The sequence below is a fragment of the Talpa europaea genome (genome assembly GCF_964194135.1).
Source record: "Talpa europaea genome assembly, chromosome: 1".
Taxonomy (NCBI): domain Eukaryota; kingdom Metazoa; phylum Chordata; class Mammalia; order Eulipotyphla; family Talpidae; genus Talpa; species Talpa europaea.
The window spans coordinates 152681742-152702299 of record NC_140073.1 but is presented as its reverse complement, the minus strand read 5'-3'; the positions used below and the strand labels follow the sequence as shown (position 1 = coordinate 152702299).

Sequence of the window (20558 nt, the reverse complement as noted above, 5' to 3'; positions counted from 1 at the left end):
TCGCTCAGTGGATGAGAACTTTTATCATTCATTTTATTTTCTACACTATACACTGAATGCATCTTGGCTTCTAAATTGAGTGTGGCGTGAGTATCATCAGTTCTGCCTCTTGTGAGGTCACACGCTTGAACGCTGGATTTCGCTTTGACAATAGTATGTAGTGATTGCCCAGCTACTAAAAATGCTACTGTAGTAATTGGTGATGCTGTTTGGATTTTATTTCTTCTCTTACCAGCAAAACTTCTGTCTTTGGAGGCGATATTTATAGAACAAACTGGCTATTAATCTATATTGTATTCAGCAAAATTAGATTTTTAAACGGCTTTGTTTGCCCAAAATCTCCCCTGCAGAGTAAGACAATAGAGATGCTGATAACTGGAGGCTTGTCAGACATTTTGCAATGCAAATGTTGTAATGAAGACACAAATGCGATTGAATTTTAAATAGAGCAAAGCCATTATTCTCTCTTAGCAAGTCATTTGTACGCTTGCATAAATACGCAAACACATATTTTGCTCTAAAACAATTTTGTATATTGGACTAGAAGCTCCTTTTAGAAAACATAGGTGTATCTTGGGCCACTTTAAGATTTCTACTTCACTCACCCAGTTCTCTTCCCATATGTGCATAGACGTGATAATGAAAATAGATGACCACCAGAGTTGCTTCCTGCCCAGAATTATTTATGGGAGCTAGAGGTCATGCAGAGGCACGAAGACCCACCATTCAGAGCACCGCGTGCCCCACACCAGTCAGAATGGGACCTGGCTGAGCTGAGGGGTGTCAGCACCCCAGCTCCCATTGTTATAGGGTATGGAATTAGCTTTAGGACATCCTTTTCCCCCTAACACCATCAGTGCTTGCAAAGTGCACCTGTAAGTGACCCCAGAACTGTCCCGTCAGGTCTGGCCTGCAGCTTGGTAGTTGAGCTTTCAGAGAGCAGCTCTCTCAGTCAGTGGCTGCCCTTCGTGGACAGCGCGTCACCTTAAGTCGAGAATCTGCTGATGCTTGATACCCAGAACCCCGCTGTCCTGAGTGGCCTTACTGCCAGCACCCCCAGACACCTTTTCCTTTCTGGTCAATATCTCTGGGACATTTTATCCCTTTCGGCTTCCATCAGGATGCCCCAGCACATCACAAATGCCACATCACCTGAATCTCAACAGTGGGTACAGTTCAGTCCTCCTGACCTGGCTGGGGGACAGGTGGATGTGGGTGACCAGGACACCCAGCTGCTCTGACTGGGCTCTGTGTCCACAGCTCAGATCATCCCTGAGAATCCTTTGCCATCGGGGCCCCAAAGAAAATACCCCAATTTCAAATATGGAAAGATTGGGGTTTGAGAAGTTGCTTCAGCTCCCCAAGAACTAAGAGGCAGTGTGTGTCCAGGCTGCGATTCGAACCTACATGTTGGGTCTATTTAGTGCAATTGATTTCCTTTTGCAGTTGATGTCCAGTTAATTACACCATCGTGACCAGGTGTCAGGGTGTGAGAGCAGCCGGTGACACAGATGCCAGGTTGGCGAGGTGAGGGTCTCAGTTCTGTGCCTGTGTGTTGAGATCGGGTTTCAGAGGGACCCTGGGCCTGCAGAATCGGAACCTGTCACCATTATGTTTCCGTCAACACATCCTAGAGGAAGGGTGGTGGGGACAGCTCCAGGAGCTGGGTGGAAGTTGCACTCTGCACGTGGGGACCCCACACGTCCTGTGTCTGGGTGTGGGGGTGAAGCCCTTGACCTGCCTGCCCCTCTAGGTGATGTGGGCCCTCAGAGCCACGTCTGTCATGCGCTTGGTCATGCCAACTATCGTAGCTGCTGAGGAGTTCGTATCCTGTTCTCCGGGAAGTTCGGTGATTTGACTGTCTTTGGAAGTGACGACTGTGGGGCGGCTGAGCTTCCCGATTGTGGGCAGGTCTACAATTCTAAGTGATCAACTTTTAGAAATTTACTTTTCATGGAAGTCATTTATAAAGCGACTGCATGATAAAGGATTTTAATGCATCACCTCTCCACAACCATTTGGGTAGAAGCCAGAGCCACCTACACTTTCTTAGTTCAGGGTGCTCTTAGCATTGCAGTAAATTTTTCATTGCACCTCAGGTCAAAAGCAATAGCTAATGGTGCCATTTGTGAAGTGACGTTGAAGAAAAATCAGAACTGGACAGTAAAGTGCTAAAAACGGATTTCGGTCAGGATTATTGCCAGGGGGCCAGAGGCTGCCGTCTAGAGCTAAGCTCCTGTCTGGATAGTGTGGGCAAGTGGAATTCATGGCCAGGGAGCAGGTGGTGGTGGGGATGGGAAATTGCAGAAACGTCAGGGGTTAGGAGGAGGTTCTGGCTAACTTGACGTAATGGGACTCTTGCCCAAAGCAGGCAGGTGAGCAGACATCAGCTGGGAGATAGGGGCCAGGAGGCTGGGGGAGCTGTCAAGGGTCTGGAGGAAGGGGAGCTCTGGCTAAGGCGACCTAACAGGCTTCCTGCTGAGAGTGGACAACCCCGAGATAAACGTGGCTTCCCGAAGTCATGGCTGTCCAGCAAGTTGAGAACGCGAGTGGCCTTCGGTCAAGGGAACGAGTCCAGGTGATCCGTTTGTCACCAGCTGGGCTCGACAACTTTCTTCCTAACAACTCGGCAACTGAAAAAAACATCACTTTCATTTCATTCCTAAGTGACCATTGTGATCTGCTGATGGGGGGGCTGGGGGTGCCTGTCGAGTAGGTCACGGTTTCTCAAAATGGCTGCCACCACCCTCGCCCCCTGTCCTGGCGCCATCCCTGCAGCCTTTGCTTTTGGTCCCGGTAATCTCTGAAGACCCAGCTTTGGCACAACGGGGTGTCATCGCGGGAGTGTTGGGGGCCCCTGGTGGGAGCGGGGTCTGCTGGGCTCGTGCTGGCCAGTCTGCACACGCATCTGTCCTGCAAACTATGAAACAGATGGCGTCCTTGGTGCCCCTGCGCCATCGCCGCTGTGCTCGACGGCACTGGCACGTGGCTTGGGGACACTGATAGGGGAGCTTGCATTTTATACTTACTCCTTTAAAAAAAAATCTTTTTTTTTTTTTTTGTTCTTAGTGAAACTGCCTACCTGAAGCTGCTGCTTCTAAAAGGCTTACCTCAAGGCTAATGAGGTTGGACAACACAGAAGACTTTAGATTTCTCTGCAGAGCCACTGATTTTTAACGCATCTCTGGAAGCAGATGGGAATTAGAGCAGCTGTTTTCACTTAAGGTTAGGAAGGCTGAAAGGAGAGCAGAGGGAACTTCGTGCCTGCAGAGAGAGAAACCCACCAGCAGGCTGCCAGGGCCCGGCAAGGACACAGCACCCTGCAGCACTGTGTGCCTCGTGTGTGCCTGGAGCCAAAGCTCGAGGCCTGGCTCTTCTGCACTATCCAGTGTCATGGGACCCAAGGTGCTCTCCCAACCTTTTTAGGATCCTGGGCTAGGAGGCCAGTAGGGAGTGCCCCGCCTTTTGAGCAACCCTCTGAGGGAAGGGAAGACAGTTCAAAAGAAAGCACAGGTTGTTCCCACACCAGCTATTTGTCCAGTGCCTATGTGCCTGTTTCTGTAGCTCCCTGCCCTCCCTGCTGTTATGTGTCATTCACACCCATTTTAAAAGATGAAGAAATGACACATGTGAACATTTGGAGACTGTGTCCCAGGTTAGCCCCTCAAATGCATCATCTGTTGTGGCTAGAGGCCTTTTTCTAAAATGTTTCACCTGTCATAAAGTAAATATGCATTATAAAATTTATTATTGATTTGCCTTCAGAGTCAAACTCCTTAGACTACATGCTATCACTGATATTCCTATTTTTTTTTTTTTTGGCAAATCTCCTTTTAAAACTCCCTGACATATACCTGTTGTCCAGTTAAGTAAAAGCACCTGTAGCTCTCTCACTATCACCCTCTGACACCACAGGGCCTTTGCACTTGCTGTTCTCTCTGGCACATGCCCCATTTTCTGCTCTTCTCACCTTGGATGGCTCCTTGACCTTCAAACTTTATACAGGATGATTTCCTGCATCCCCTGGATGAGTCAGTGCCCCACTCTCTGTTTTCCACAGCACCCCGTGTGCATGTCTCCTGGCTCGGTTTGCAAAAAGCCATGGTTTATTACTCTCTTACCCTATTAATCACCAATCTCAGGGCTTACCTCAAAGCTAATGAGGTTGGACTTTGCCCTTGTTTTGATGTGCCATTTATGTGGTTATTTCTAGATACATTGCCAAACCTTTTTTATAAAGTCTACACTGGTTATATGAGAGTGTTCCCTTCAACATTTCATTGCTAGATGTAGGGATTATCATTCATTTCAAAAAATTAAACTTTTTTTTAAAGAAAGAAGATCCTAAGCTTTATAACAGAGCATCTATGATACATGATAGTTAGGATTCTCGCTGTCAGGGCTCTGTGTTTGGGTGTGTTGGACAGTGGCACAGCTGGAGAAAGGCATAGAGAATTAGGTGGAGTAGGGTGCTGAAGGCGGGACTTGCCTTTAACTGCCTAGTCGAAATAACCTAAATAGCAAATATTGTGACATATGTATACAGAAAAGCACATAAAAGAAACACAAACAACTCAATGTATGATAATAAAGCTATTGCTTTTATAATGTCGTTCAGATCAAGAGGGAGAATGGTGCCTTCTAGCTTCTTCCTCATTCCCATATCTCCCTTACTTCCACCTTACCCAGAGGTAACCACCATCCTGACTTCCGTTGTTATTTTGCTGTTTGTGATCATTGCATACATGGAAACAATATTGTGCTTGGGCAATTGAGTCATATTATTGTATAAGGCGAGTTTTCTTTTTCACGACTGTATAGTATTCGTTGTGTGACTATACTACAATTTATTTATGTATTCTACTGTTACTGGATATTTGGATAGGCTCCACTTTTTAGTGATTACAAACAGTGACACAGAGTGTTTTGTATGTCTCTTGGTGTACATTTGCTTGTGCTTCTATTAGGCATATATAGTAATATGTCATTTAATGATGTTTTGATTAACAATACGCCACATAAATGGTATTTCTCACAATAGGCTTTACCATCCAGCCTAGATTCAAACCATCTAGGTTCGTGTTGTGTAATTATATGACATTTGCAGAATAACGATATCATCTAGTGGCTAATTTCTTAGTACATAACCCTGCTTTTAAGCAAATCATGATTCTCTCTAGGGGCAGATTGCTGGATTGGAGGGCAAAGATTTGTTTAACCTTAGTGGATAAGACCCAACAATTTACCAAAAACAATTATCCTAACATACTTTCCACCACCAGTATATGCTTCTGAAGTGTTACGTCCTCATCAACTCTTGACTTTGCCAGTGTTTTGACTTTAGTCATTCTTGTAAATATGTAGCTATCTCTCATATGTAGTTATGATTTTAATTTTATTTCTCTAGTCATTAGTAAAGCCAACTTTTTGTTTTTATATTTACTGTCCTTTTGGATATCATTTTTTCTGAAGTGCCTGTTCAAGTTGTTTGTCCATTTTTCTAGGAGTGCTCACCCAGCCTCACTGTCTTCATTAATGTAAAAAAACTTTATTCTGGAGATGAACATTTGTGGGTTACATGTATTGCAAATATCTTCATTCTGTGACTTACATCTTTGCGTTCACTGGAGGTTTTTTTTTTTTTTTTTAAAGATTCATTTATTTATACAAGCACTGGGTACAGTCAGAAGTGTGGAAGGGTGAGAGAATTCACCAGAGCCAGAGCAGGGAACAGAACAGGCAGACTGACGAAATACACTGCTGAGGGGAGCAGTGGGCGCGGCTGGAGAGGTCTGAGCGCCATGTAGGACCCGCAGTGGCAGCCGGGGATCGAACTGGCGCTGCAGAGGCTGTGGGCAGCTTCATAACCCAGCACTCAACCGCTGCGCCACCAGGGGAGGCCCACACTGGAGTGTTTTAATGAAAGAAGTCCATAACTCTGGTATAGTCCAGTTCATTAATTTTTTCCCTTTCACTCAATGCTCCTTGTGTCCTGTTTATTAACTACTTGTTTATGCTAATGTCATGAAGAGTGTCTCTTCTATCTTCTGTCTTATCATTTTGAAGCTTATTTTTTTGCCTCCCATGCTTGATTTACACTCCATTTGCATTTTATTTTTGTGTATAGAGTGCGAAAGGAGTCTAGATTCACTTTCTCCCCCATATGGATATCAACTTATTGAAAAGACTATATTTATCACACTACTCTATTCCAGAAATGAAGTGTCCTCATATGACATTCTATTTCTTGCCTCTATTCCATTGTCCTAATTACTATAGCTTTAAAATTCCTCATCTCTTATTGAGCAACTCCTCCTACATTGTTCTTCTTACTCAGGGGTGTCTGAGTAAGTCATTTACACAATAATAAAATAAAAACTACTGTGATTTTTATTTTTATTACAGTTGCATTGAATTTGTAGATCACTTTGGGGAAAACTTGAATCTTTGAAATATTGAGTCTTCTATTCCAAACTGGCTAGAATCTCTCCCCTTTCCTGTATATGCTCTTTAATTTATTTAGATATTTTATGATCTTAAAGCTCTTTTGGCTGAGGTCATGCGTTTGTTTCATTTGACTTATATTTGATCTATTGTACACAACACCTTTAAGCCTTTTACATTTTTGTTTATTTATGAGACATGGAGATGCAATTAAAAATATTTTGACCTGTATCCAGCATAATATTGCACGAATAATCATATAGTCAGTGAATAAGATGGGTTTTGTTCCTTTTCAATCTGTTTCCTTCTTTTTATTCTTGCTTTCTTGCATTGGCTGGCATCATGAGTGCAATGATGAAGGAAGTCATAGTAATCATCCTTGCTTTACTCTCAGTTTCAGAGAGAAACTTTTTAAATTTCATCAAAAAATACTACATTTGCTGCCCTTTTTTTGGTTACATACTTGCTATCAGATAAAAGAAGTTCCTTTTTATTTCTAGTTTGCTAAAAGTATTCACTTTCAGTGGATGTTGAATTTACTGGAATGCTTTTCCTGTATCAGCTGAGATGGTAATATGATCTTCCTAGATGTTTAATTCCTAGTTTGCTGCAAGCTTCTTTCCCTATGCAGGCAGAGAGGTAAAAGTTGACATATTTCCTATAGTCATCAAGTTGTTGTTCTGTAAAAAGACTTTGCTGGGATATGTTAGTGTCTCTGATGAAAAGGACACAAGAATGTCTGTGCTGAAATTCTGTCAATTTCTGATTCAAGAAGCTAGTTTTTTACTAAAAGGAAAAGGAAAACAAAGCATTTTATTACCTATCTTTGTAAATGCAGTGGAGTGGTAGCCTTTAAAATTTAGTTGAAGTGGAAACCAAGGGACAGAGGGCTTACCGGATTTTGAGAGTTATTTGCTCTTTGATACATCTGCAACAGGGCAGAACTTAAAGAGTCATCAGGATGACTATGAGCCATGTGTGTTAGATGGACTACAGCAATTGTGGGGCAATTTGAAGATAATTTCCAAATGTAGCATGTTTTAAAGAGATACCTCGAAAAACAGCAGGGAAATAATTAGATGTAGTGGCTTTTTTTTAACGGGCTCATTTCATAGTCAAAAGTTCAAATTCTGCTCGCACGTTCCTTTTAACTTGCAGACAAATGTGACTCAATCCACTTGCAAAAATCAGGGCAGGCTGATTTCAAAAAAGTTAACTCAGAATTGAGGAGAGAAAATGAACTGCTGAGAATTTGGAATCATTTTTCAAGTAACCTAGACACCCCTGGAAAGAAGGCAAGAAATATCAAAATATGGGATGTGTCTTTACCTAAGATAACTGGATTCAGGGAAGTGAATGAGCATTTTTATTATTTGGATTTGGGGAAGAAAATACTCGGGATGTGTTTCCTGGCTGGGTCGACGGCTGGCAGAAGCTGTGCTGATTTTCCCCGCAGCTTCACTCCTCGTGCTTAAGTGGCTGGTGCTGGAAACTCGTTGAGATCTTGAGTGAACAAAGTGGGAAAAATCCATTTATAAGACAGAAATACAGCGACAGTTGGATCCCAACTGTGTTCACTGTCTTTCAGCTGGAAGCTGACATTTCTAACCAGCGCAGTTCCTATTTTGGACAGAGAGACACGACAGGAAGAGCCGAAAGGACAGTCACACTCTGGTCGTATCCCTTCCTTCACTGTCTGGATACTGTCCCCGAGATCTTCCTGGCTTGTCCAAGGCCACCCACAAGGGGATTGTCCACATATAGAGTTTCTGGGTGGCTCTTGCTCATCATTTTTCTAAACTCTTTCTAGAATCATCTGTTGGGTCATGGTGTCTCCCACTTGGCACACACAGACTCTGCCCTGCTGTCCAAGCCCCTCCTCCCAACCCCCTTCCTCCAGCTTCCAGCAGTTTCTGTGCAGCTTCTGCAGTGGGCTGCCACCCTTCACCTCCCCTTATGTGAGTCCATGAGTGGGAGGGTAGAGGGAGAATTCCCACATTTCATCCAGGGAAGAAAAGGTGAGTGAAGGACCCTGTTTGACAGTCTCACTTCCCGGGCGGTCACCCAGGTAAATAGTCCTTTCACTGCCAAGATTCGTCCTGCCACACTCTTTCCCATCCTTGTGATTAAAAGGGAATACAGTCCCTCCTCTGCCTTCAGTTGTGAAAGGTCCTCGGTGATGTGCCAGCTCAGGAGGGAGGAGGAGAAATGTGATGGCCTGAGCTTTGTCGTGGCTTTGCTTAAGCTCGTCCTCTTCCACGAGGTCTTCGCAGGGGAGTCCATCTGCCGGTTGTGTATCCCAAAGTCCATGTTGTCTGGACCAGAGCTTGGCAGACTGAAAGGGCAGATAATAATATTGTGCAGGGTCTCGGTGCTGGTCGTTCAGCTGCTGGCCTGGGGTCAGTCAAAACACCGGCAGATGGCCGAGGCCTTGTCCAACAAGACTTTATTTAGAAAGTCTGGATTTGGCCCGCAGGGTCATTTGCCAGCCCTGGTGTATACCAACAAATTGCAAACTTCAAGTTTTGGACAACGTGCCTCCGATTAATCCCGGGAAAGCTGAAATACAGCTTCCTGGGTCTCAACTTTGTTGACTCACAGTTTGGGGGTGGGAATCTGTATTTTAAAAGAGTCTTTAATTGATTCTACAGCTCAGATTTCCAAAAGAAAGGTCCAAATCCCTCTGCTTGTTGATTTCTTTGCCTTTTTAACAATGAGGTCTCTGTTTTTAATTGCTCTTGAGGACTGTATGCAATTGACATGTTTATGTCCTTTGTAATATGTCCTGCATTTTCCTCCACATGCTGTTGTCTTTTCACTTTGTTTGTGAAATCCAATGGTTCTTCAAACATGTTTGATGATGGAGTAGAAGATGCGCGTCTGTCCCTGGAAGACAGCAGTCTTTAAGTGGAGGACATTTTCCCCCAGGGGACACTGGCATCTGCAAGTAGAGAGGAGGCAGGACAGGGCAGCCCCACAACAGAGAATTATTCAACCCAAGGGGTCAGCAGCCTCAAGGTTTAGAAATCCTGTCTGGCTTTGGGTTTTGTTTCTTGCTTAATAAGGCACCACTTCTCCCTATAATACTAATATTTGTATCAAAGTCTGTATTAAAAAGTTCCTGGATTGATACCGCTGCTCAGAAATATTCCTGAAACTGTTACAGGGCAACCCCACTCTAAAATGGGTTGCCTGACTGTGGGTCCTCACCCGTGCACTTAAAAGGGACTCACACTGCAGGCACACACAAAAGGTTAACAAAGGTTTATTTACAAGGGAAATGAGGAAATGTACAACTCAGGGAGAAAAGAGGGAGATAAGTTCTTAAATGTGTCCTACCCATTTCGCCGACCTGGAATCCCAAATGACCCTCCAAGACCCAACCTGCCTGGCCAAGAGCACAAGCCAAGTGCCCCCAGACCCCACTAACATGCCTGGTTTTATTTGCAAACTGAGATAATGGCTGCTTAACTCTGCCCTTAAGTCCTCGCAACTTCCCTTTGGGGATCATGGGATTTGTAGTTCTCAGTGTCTTGATGGAGTGGGGGTGGCATCCACAAAGCCTGTATGGAGTTTGGCTCAGCCCACTTCTTACTTAACACGCCAACTGTCCCCCAGTTACCACTTTCTGTGCCCCATCTTGCTCCCTACTCTGTACGTGGCACTCCCTTCACCTCCCGAGTGCCAGGCGGGGCACCTGTGCCAGGGTGGCCCCCGTGCTTACCCTGAACACCCCCATAAGTACTCCTGATTGTAGTGCATATGACTCAAATATAGGTAAAAAGTCTCAAGTAAAATGTGAAAGTAGTTTCAGAATTTTTTTCTGCAATGTGAAAAAATCTGGTTTAAAGAGATGAATTAATCTGATATAATGGACGTAGGGCATTTAATAAGTGAACCTGCTGGCTGACAGTAGGTAGAGACCCCACCGGCTTTCTCTTTATTCTCTCTTCCAGCCAATATTAAAAAAGCCTTAACTCCTCCCCCACCCCATCATTAGAAGCTATAAATTATAGCTGAGAAAATATCGCCTGTTAAATTTTGAGAATCCCCAAACTCAGCTCTATTCATTATGATTTTTGCCTCATTATGCACATTGGCAGCTTATTTCCTGCTTATAGTACAAACTTAATGAGATTCAAGGATGGCAGTGACCTCTAGAGCAGCACTTTCTCCTGCAAGATAAAATACACACACAAACCGCAGGCCACCTCAGTAGGTTGTGTACAGTCAAACACGACTTACAATAAATATTTATGATGCCAGGATTTTGCTTAAAGGTTAATGATTGCATTTTATCTTATATTTGTTGTTATACAATTGAAACAGGTTTTGTTTTTTTTAATGAAGCTAGTCTGAAGCGTTAGAGATTGCAAAGGCAGACAGTTCTCGTTGTCAGTGGGGAAGGGACATACAACCCAAGAGGGCGGCAGCAGCGTGGGATGATTATTCACAAGAAAGGACCAGATCTCAGGGTGCATTTAACTCCCTGCTTTGTCTGTGTGTGTGTGTGTATGTGTGTGTGTGTATGCACACACACAGGCACACTATCACATTATTCACTGTTTTGAATCCCTTTTGAAATCTATACAATTAACAGTTTAATTTTTAGCTTTTGTCTTCTTCTTTAAACAAGGCGGGCTCTCCTGGCCTTCCCGTTAATCTTTCTTTATTTAATCCCGTATGCTATTTGCGCTTTCCTCTCATCTGTGAAGCCCAGACAGCAGCTCCTAAATGGTATCGTTTATCTTCAGCATATTTTCCTTTCAGCTTTTGTTCCCTCACCTGCTGGACCTGAGTTTCGGGGGGGTGAGCTGGGCATTGCCGTGGGGACCTGGCCTTCCCACCTGCTATGTCCACCAGCAGACCAGCGCTGCCCGGGTGGGGGGGTGATGTGCATCACCCCGTGGCTTACCTGGATGGTCTCTGAGGACCAGAGAAGGTTGGCTGGGTGCATGGGTGCTGGGACCACCCATGACCCCCAGAAGCCCGACTCTCCTGCCCTCATCAAGGAGGGTGCAGGAGCTGTTTTACTGCTCAGACTGACAGAGTCTGCTCCCCTTTAAAGCTGGCTTAGAGTTGTTTAATTGCTCTAGAAACATGATAGTGGAATTACTTGACTCCCCGTGATTTATGTTCTTGAGACCTGGAACTGGACTTGAAGAATCCTAATTTTGTTTTATACAGCGAGCTCTGTAGATACATGTGTATAACTCCATCCATCTATCCACTGTTTTTTTCAGCAGCTTCCATGTGCCAGGCAATGTTCGAGGGCTGGGGAACTCAAATAAACAAAACAGAGTAAAGACATCTGACTTTACAGGGTTTACATTCTAGTGAGGGAAGAGAAAAAATAATAAATAAACAAACAAACAAATAAATAAATAAACAACCCCCCCCCCACAATCTATAAGAAGGTGACAAATGTTTTTGGGGAAAGTAAGGCAGGTTAAGAGGCATCTACAGTACCAAGGGGTGGAGACTGTGTCCTGTTGAATACTGTGCTCAGGGAAGGCCCCATGAAAAGATGTCATTGGAGCAAAGACTCACAGCCTGGAGCAGCCAGAAGTAAGAGCCTCCCAGAGAGAGGGAAGAGCCAGTGCAAAGGCCCCGTGGCAGGAGGTGCCTGGAGAGTTGGAGAACAGCGAGGCAGGTGCGCCTGGAGCCAAGTGAGGGGAGCGAGAGGAGCAGAGCAGAGCAAAGAAGTGGGTGGGAAAGCAGACCCCACAGGGCCTCCGAAGACTTTGCAAAGACCTGGGCTTCTTATTCTTTATATAAGGGGGTCATTTGCTGAACAGTGCTAAGCCTTGATGGCAAAAGCAGAATAATAAATCGACTTACCATAGATGGTTTTCATTAGCACTTGACGGAAGTAAGGCCCACACAATGGGAAAGGCAGCAGCGACACGGAGCAGGCGCTTGGTGAGCAGTGGGCAGACTGACGTGGCCTCTTGTTCCCAGTGCTGTATGGGATTGCTGGGTGTTGACTCCGTTGGGGCAGACCCTGCACCTGGGGGTGTGTGTGGCCTTTGTTCCAGACCTGGTCTAGTTCATGTCACATAGTCAGGTTCAATCAACACTGGCTAAGTATATCTCATTGTTATACCTTTATTCTAAGGAAGCATTTCAGGTGCTCTGCCGTGGCCGCAGGGGAACCCTGCTCATTGAAATAGAACCTCTCCCTTCTGCCGTCTCACACAGGGGGTGATGAAACTTGACAGCCAAGCAGCCATACTGTCTTGGGGGGTGCTCTGGGCTGGAAGTCGGAGCTGTGGCCTGTGGCTCTGGCTCTGGCTCATTCACGGTGGTGGTGAGGGTCATCCTGGCCTGCCGCTCCCCAGTGGTGACGTGGTTCAGAACACCCTTCTCGATGTCAGGGTTCTATGAACACACAGGTACTTTCTGGCAACGTACTTTGAAAAGCCTCCCTGATCATTTTACAGGAGCAGAGGGCTGGCATGCCGGGAGCTTTCTGGTGGAAGGCGGATGGACACCTGCGCCTGAAGCCTTCCTGGGGAGGAGATGACTTGGGCGCCTTGGTAATGATAATGACCTCGCCAGTGTCTTTAAGTGATTTGCATGTATTTCTGTGCTTGGGAGCTTGCAGTAAAAGTCTTAATTTGTGACAAGTTCAACCTCAGATATTGTTTCAGAAGTTCACTTCAGGAACCTGGCTTTCCATGTCTTCTTTTTTCATTAGTATTGAATTCTTTCTCCTTCCCATCAAATGATTCTTGAGGCAACACCTTTACACGAAGCCTTCCTAAAATCATTCAGAAGCGAGATGAAAATATTACGACTAAAGAATAGTTCACATCTGCCCTTTATCATGCATTGTTTTCTGAATATCAATGAATCAATCTTCTACTTTTTCAGCACCTTTGTGAAAAACAAAAGGCCCACTGTGCTTCCTGTGTTCCTTGATAGGCTGGGAATAGAGCTGGGATGTGGCAGGTGACATCCCAGCACTCACAGAAATCACATGTCCAGGGGAGAGAAAAAAGGGATCATTGTAGATTTTGTAGTGTGGGAACTCTTCTTAGAGGAGGTGAAATTTGAGCAGAAAATCTTCATGAAATGAGGTAAAGTCCTGCAAAGTCTGGGAGAAAGGCATTCCAGGCAGAGGAGCTGGCAGGTGCAAAGGCCCCGTGGTAGCGATGAGCTTGGCATAGTCCAGAGACAGAAAGAAGGCAAGGAGGGGGGCGCACCAGGGCGGAGGAGCACACCCGGAAAGGGAGGACTTCAGGGGCGAGAAGTCAGAACTGCAGGGCTTTGTCGGCATGGGAAAGGGTTGGGTTTTACTCTGAATGGATAAAGATTGTAAATATTTTCAATGACTTGCAGTTTAAACATACTCTTGAAATACCAAAACATCAGCGCTTCCTGAGATTCTGTGAAATGATGGCAGAGAATTACCAAGGTGATATTTTTCAAGCTTCCTTTTATTCCATCCCAAATCCCTTACTGTCCTTTAAGAAGTTCCCTGGAAATGGAAGAGGCGCCTTGGCGGGGGGGGGGTGGGTGGGTGGGTGGCTATTTTGCCAGGTATAGTTCTATCTATGTGTGTTTCTGTGTGGACTCATTTCAACAAGAAAAATCGAGGGTCCCATCTCGCTGCAGTCCAGTCTCTAGAGAATTCTTTTTTTTTTTTTTAAAGATTTATTTATTTATGCATACAAGAACTGGGGTACAGGACAGAGATATGGGGCGTGAGAGGATTCAACAGAGACAGAGTGGGGAACAGAACAGGCAAACTGAGCGAAATACACTGCTGAGGGGAGCAGCAGGCACGACAGGAGAGGTCTGCTGCACCATGTGGGTAGCTCCCTGGCTGGAGATCGAGCTCATGCTGCAGGGGCTGCAGATAACTTCATAGGTTGCATCTTAACCCGTTGCTCCCCGGGGAAAGGCCTGTAAGTTCTGTTTTATGGTCAGCCCCGAGAAGCCAGGGGTCCACCGGTAGCAGGCTCATCTTCTCTTCTCACAGGAACAGATGATAATTGAATAAGCGCTGGGAACACGCCTGCGCCTTTGTCTGTCTTGGGAAAAGCGGGTAATCATTTCACATTGTTTTGCAGCGCCTCCCCAAGTAATAACACGTGGTGAGTCAGAGGTCAGCAAGGGACTCGGAGATAAACACTGCCTAGAACATGAACACAGCAAAGGCGTGCTGATGAATTTTTATCTTCCATATCCAGCAAGATCACATTTCCCTGTCATTACCCTTCAAAGCCATGAGTGAAAAATTTTCATCAAATCTACAGACCACGCTGCCACCAGCCTCGCTTCTAGGTAGCGGCCTTCACACCAGCTGGTCATCTTAGTGCCTTTCGTTAAATAGCATCACCTTCCCAAAGGTGGCTCATCAGGCGGGAAGAGGGGAGGAGCAGGTGATGCCTCCTTAGGGGAGAGAAACTGACCCGTCGTTCCTGCAGAGGAAACCTTGCAAGGGTTCGGGTGTGAATGGGAGATTCCAGTGTAGACGTTCACCGTGGCCGACTGAGTGGGGGTGTTTTCCTAATCCGCATCTGTGATTTTTTTTTTTTTTAAACTAGTTTGCTCTTAGAAGCGCCTCTAACCAATGTGTTCCTGAAATCAACTTCATTTAGGACTGTGGATTGGAGGGGCCCCTTTCCAACATGCAGGTCTTCGCAGGATGCTCGGTCCCTGTGCAGGGTTAATGTCAGGGTCACCTGGCGAGGCTCCCCCGTCGCCCCCCCCAACTTGAGTCTTTAAACCATGTCGGCAGCAGGAACAAGGCGACCATTGGAGCGGAGCGCGGGGACTCAGAGCTAATTTCCCAGGGATGGCTCCGCTTTTCTTACGAGGGAATAATTGACCCATTTATGGTCTTCTTTCAGCTCGTTGCGGATCCTTGTGCCAGCAACCCTTGTCACCATGGCAACTGCAGCAGCCGCCTGGACGACTACCTCTGCATTTGCAATGAAGGCTTCGAAGGTCCCAACTGCGACCAGGCGCTCCCCAACCTCCCAGCTTCGGGCTGGACCGAGTCGCTGGTGCCCAGGCAGCTCCAGCCGGTCCCCGCCACCCAGGAGCCGGACATCATCCTGCCCGGCTCCCAGGCCACCGTGACCCTGCCCACCTGGCAGCCGAAAACAGGGCAGAAAGTGGTAGAAATGAAATGGGATCAGGTGGAGGTGAGGACGTTTTATCGCATGTAATTTTATGGAAGAAACCATTGAGGTTAAATAATTCCAGTGGTTGTAACAGCGGCCATGACAATGAAGACTTTCAGTCACCCTCTGCACACAGTCAGGCCTTTTCCCTTCTGTAGGGAATCTCTCCTGGTTACACAGCCGGGGATTTCCAGTACAGTTGTTCTTGTGTGCAGGAAGGGTGAGCAAGAAAGGAAAAGGGGTGACATTATTTTCTGGAATCATATCCACATACATTTCTGGGAGAGGTGGGGGCAGACAGCGGGGAAGAGCCATCTGAACAAACCCAAGGCTTGTTCTGCCTGCGGGCCACACCTTTCTCTGCCTTCCTTATGGGTTAGTCTCCAGTTTGGGTAGCAGCACCATGGTGGGGTTTGAAAACAGAGCCATCACTGACTTGTCAATATATTGAGAATGCATTTGAGAACGACAATTTCAAAATGTATTTATTTTGGCAATAGCAAACTCTCTTGACTATCGTCCAGTCTGGATTTGGCCTGTTGTATTTTCAAGCTCCTCAAAAGTCTCATTCTGAGGGTTTTTCAGCAGCTCCATAAAAGTTTGGGAACTAATCAAGCTCACGCATGTGGGATATCTGTAGTGTGGAATGTCATGCCATGTCTTGTGCTTCTAGATGACATCCTTACAGTTGTGTATTAGTATAGGTTTTGTCACATATATGAAATAACACCTAGATCTTGATGTCACATTACTGGAATCAAGCAATGTGCCTAGAAACTTCTCTTCTTGTTATGAAAGAGGAAAGGCAGTATTTCTTCTTGCTAAGGAGAACCAGTTGACCTACTTTTAGTTTTCTGTCCTTGTCACACAATTTCTGAAGGCCACCTTCAGCTAGCAGTGCGGTTAACCTACTAAAATCCATGAGCTTGTTCTGATTTCAGACTTAATAAATGCGTTCGAGTTAGGAGGGTAATGCCTCCTTGCTGAGTGACTTACTTCTTGCATGTGAACTAAATTTGGTTCCACACTTTTAAAGAAAGTATCCTTTAAACAAAATCCTTTCCCCCTACCCCCAGCCATTTCAATCCTTTTATTTAAAGACACGCGTCCTGCAGTGGGTAAGTGTAAAAAATACACGCCTCATCTTCCTGCCAGGCTGTTCTGTCTTAGGCTCTTCAAGAAGCAGGTTAAAAGTGCCAGAATAAGTCACTTGGTTATATGTGGGCTTCCCCGTTTCATGAAATAATGATGCCTTGGAAACAGGGGACTCTGGAGTCCTGGGGGCTAAAATCTATTTAGCCAGTGGGGCGCCCATCGTGTCCTCAGTGGGCATTATCCACAACGGCTCCCCGGCCTCTGGGCAGTGACCACTAAGGCTTGGGGCGGGCTGACAGCTGAGGATTTCTGTATTCCCGGTTCATTCGGTGATGACAAGCACTTTGATCTAGGCTTTGAAGGGTCATGAGGGACACGAGGCATGAGCAGCAAATGAAGGGACTGCTTGGAAGCAGCTGATGGGCACGGCTCAGGTGTTCACAATATGTGCTGATCAGCACAGCCTCCCCCCTCCCCGCTGCCTTTTTTAGTCACATCATGTAACACTTTGGGGAACACGTCACTTCTAAGTAACATTTCCACGGGGAAAGAGAAGGGCAGCTATCCAGCTACCGGCCTTGGCATGGGCCCCGAGACCCACCTTGGCCAGAGCAGGCTGTCCTGACAGGCCGCTTCCTGCCCACCGCTTTGTAGTGATGCACCTGCCTTTGTCGGCCAGTCCTCAAGGTCACCCCTGTTCGCCAAGCACTTAATCCCTCTTTACCCTTAGACTGAGCCGTGGCCCCGCCTGCGGTTACATGCAGCGAGCAGGGCCTGCGGCCCTCACCTGCACTGTCCCTTCATCGGTTTCGCCATCCAGGGACTGGCAGATCTTCTCAGGGGAGCTTTTGCTTTCAGACATGCTTAGCTTTTATTTTCTTCTGAGTTCTTCAGGTTTCTTTTGTCCTGTCTCTCTCCCAACCCAGTGTCATCGATGGGGACAGAGGGGACTCAGCTCATGGGATCCTACAGTGTAACACCACCTTGTGCTGGGATCAACCCTGATCATTTGTCCTTTTCGGTTCCAGGTGATTCCAGATGTTGCCTGTGGGAATTCCAGCTCGAACAGCTCCGCGGGGGGCCGCCTGGTGACCTTTGAGGTGCCACAGAACACCTCTGTCAAGTAAGCAAGTCCCAGGGTAGCAGCTGTTGAGAGCCTCGCCGTGTTTCTGTTCCCGTTCCATACTGTTTTGACGACTACTGTTGTGTAGTATAGTTCGAGCTCAGGGTGTATGGTTCCGCCATTTTCCTTTTCTCTCAGGATTGCTTTAGCTATTTGGGGCCTCTTGTGTTTCTGCACAAATTTAAAGATGAACTAGTGTTTTGGGGGACAAAAATAGATGGCTCTTAAGGTGATGTTGCTAAGTGAAATAAGTCAGGAAGTGAAAGATGGCTACTGAATGTTTTCATGTATTTGTGGACTATTCATAACCAAAGAAAACAAACTGGCAAAGCTCAGCATAATTAATTCTTAGACTGAAAAACACACCAGTTACCAGAGGGAGAGAGGGCGGGGAGGAGCAGAGGGGCAGGGAGGAGGTGAGACATTGGCATGGGATTCTGGTGGAGGGTGGGTGAAGCATGTATACATATGGAGGTGTGAAATTGCACCCACAAAATGATACACTTATGTAAATGACTGCCAATTTAATAAATTTTGTGAGGAAGAAAGGGTTGTGACGTTACGCTGGGTTATCTACCCCTGGAAGCGGCCTTTAGCTGATCAGTCAGAGAGAATGATGGGTGGAGTTCTGTGTGCAGACAAAGAAGGCCTACATCCCTCAGAAGCTGGGGAGGCCATTTCTGAGACTATTCCAGTGGAGACCCGGGCGGCTGGGGAAGCGGAGCTGTGGGAATGAGGCTGGTCTGGGTAGCGCCAACGTGAGGTAAGAAAGGCTGATGCCTTAGAGAAGATCCAGGGAGCCTCTCAGATCGAATGGCTTTGCTTCCAAAATTTCTTGGCCTCTTAAAATTGGGATGGACCATTGGTTGAATTCATATGCACAATTCCCCCCAATTTAAAATCCAAACATTTTATCTTTAAAAACAAGCAGCTGGGAAGAGAGTGTTTTGATTTGTTTTATTCTTAAACTCTTTCAAGTTACATCTTGTCCATTGTCACCAGGGGGGTTGGGGAAGAGACATGTGTGGGGGAGCAAACTGGATGAACACCTGCTGGGGGGTCAGGTGCTTTGGGTTGCTGGGGAGAGGGGTGCAAGGGAGTGAGGGTACAAGGTGGGGTGTCCCCACCTTGCAACGGAATATCCTTGCTGGCCAGTCTTTGGCGGGTGTTAGAAGACTGGGGAGCAACAGGGCCCTTGTTCACCAGCCTGCCGTGCTGGCTGGCTCTAAAGGGGGCAGTGGGTCCTATCAACTGTCCCCCATCAATGCAGGCTATTTTTGCCCTTCTTGCCTTCCGAAAAACTGAGTCCCTGAAAAATGTTTGGAAGGGGGTCTTTGCTGCATTGGCCCTGCATCCCCTCCCCCCAGCCTCGACCTCACTCAGGAGGGGAAGAGCCTGATGGGCTGTGCCTGAGGGAAGAAGTTCCAAGAAAGGTGTGGCTGGGCGGCAGCTTCATGTTCTACCAGCAGGGGGACCCCGGTCCTAAGCGTTTCCTCGCTCAGCTCACAGATGAACCCCCACCTTCCAGAGCGGGGGTTTTGAAAATAGGGATCTTAGTTTCCTGCCAGCCCTTCCTGGTCTAGGTCACACCCTCTTACACTCATAAGCCTTTCCGAACAGTTCCTACCTTCTGTCCCTTTACTGTTTTAGTTTCTGTTTCTCCACAAACCCCACAATCTCCAGACCCTCTGAGGCTGCAGAGCTGGACAGAAAGAGCCGTCCAGCCAGTGCTGGCGAGCGGGAGAGCCGAGTGGGGTGGGCGCCTGGCTGCCTGGCACCTGCTCTGCCCTTTATTCACGAGCCCGTCTCTTTTGAAGCCCATGTGAGCAGCCTGCTACACCTGGTGCTCTGTGTGGGGGCAACTGTGTTCTTCTGGAAGCTTCCATTCCCCGGGGCACAGAGGAAGGAATGGCAGCAGGGAAGGTCTCTGGCTGAGCCCTAGTAAGGATGCTTCCCAGGTGGAGAAGGCAGAGGCTGGGAGATGGGAACAGACCTGGTTGGGAAAGAGATGCCCCTTATTCCCAGAGCATCGGGGTGCAAGGATGGAGCTGCAGGGTTGAGGCTGACAGGAAAGGAGGAGGCTGAGGCTGATTTGCCTTCTGAGGCAGCTGTTCTGAGACTTTTATCCAGACCACAGCTCCCTGGTGCATGGCGTGCTGCACTGAGCCAGGCAGGACTGTCTTCTGTGGGTTGCTGGGGAGTGGGGATGCTGGAAGTGCTGGGGAGGGGGTGCTGAGGGGTGCTGGAGAGTGGGGGTGCAGGGGGTGGAGCCAGTAGTTGAGCCTTCCATACCTGACAACCCTACTGCGTGTCAGTCCTGCTGACAACTCTGTCTGCTGTGGGTAGGAGCCGTGTCCCTCTCGCTCTTCATCAGTGAGTCAGATGGCTGCCCAGAGCTGAGTGTCTCTCAGTGTTTGGGGGGGCATGTTGTGAACAAGTGGGGGACAGAGGGCAAACGACAGCAGTGTGGCAGAGAGGGCGCCTTCGCTGCCAGGCCTTGTGGGTGGACGGCGCCTGTGTTTTCATTTTCCATTTGCTGGGCTGAATTTTTCTGCTGACATGGCTCCTGTTTTCAGGATCCGGCAAGACGCCGCCGCCTCGCTGATCCTGCTGTGGAAGGTCACGGCCACGGGGTTCCAGCAGTGCTCCCTCATCGACGGCCGGAGCGTGACCCTCCTGCAGGCCCCCGGGGGGCTGGTGCTCCTGGAGGAGATGCTGGCCTTGGGGCACAACCACTTTATCGGTGAGCGCGGGGCCTT

At 47.1% G+C, this 20558-nt stretch overlaps 1 protein-coding gene across 1 annotated transcript in view; it reads left to right on the top strand.

The window, feature by feature from the left end:
* Positions 1 to 20558, top strand: part of DNER (delta/notch like EGF repeat containing) — a gene marked incomplete at both ends in the record, with an annotated part of 252537 nt that overhangs the window by 86062 nt on the left and 145917 nt on the right. The window contains 3 exons of the mRNA XM_084235240.1: positions 15306 to 15602; positions 17705 to 17799; positions 20376 to 20542. Of these exons, the coding sequence (XP_084091366.1) occupies positions 15306 to 15602; positions 17705 to 17799; positions 20376 to 20542 (559 nt within the window). The remainder of the gene's footprint in view (positions 1 to 15305; positions 15603 to 17704; positions 17800 to 20375; positions 20543 to 20558) is intronic.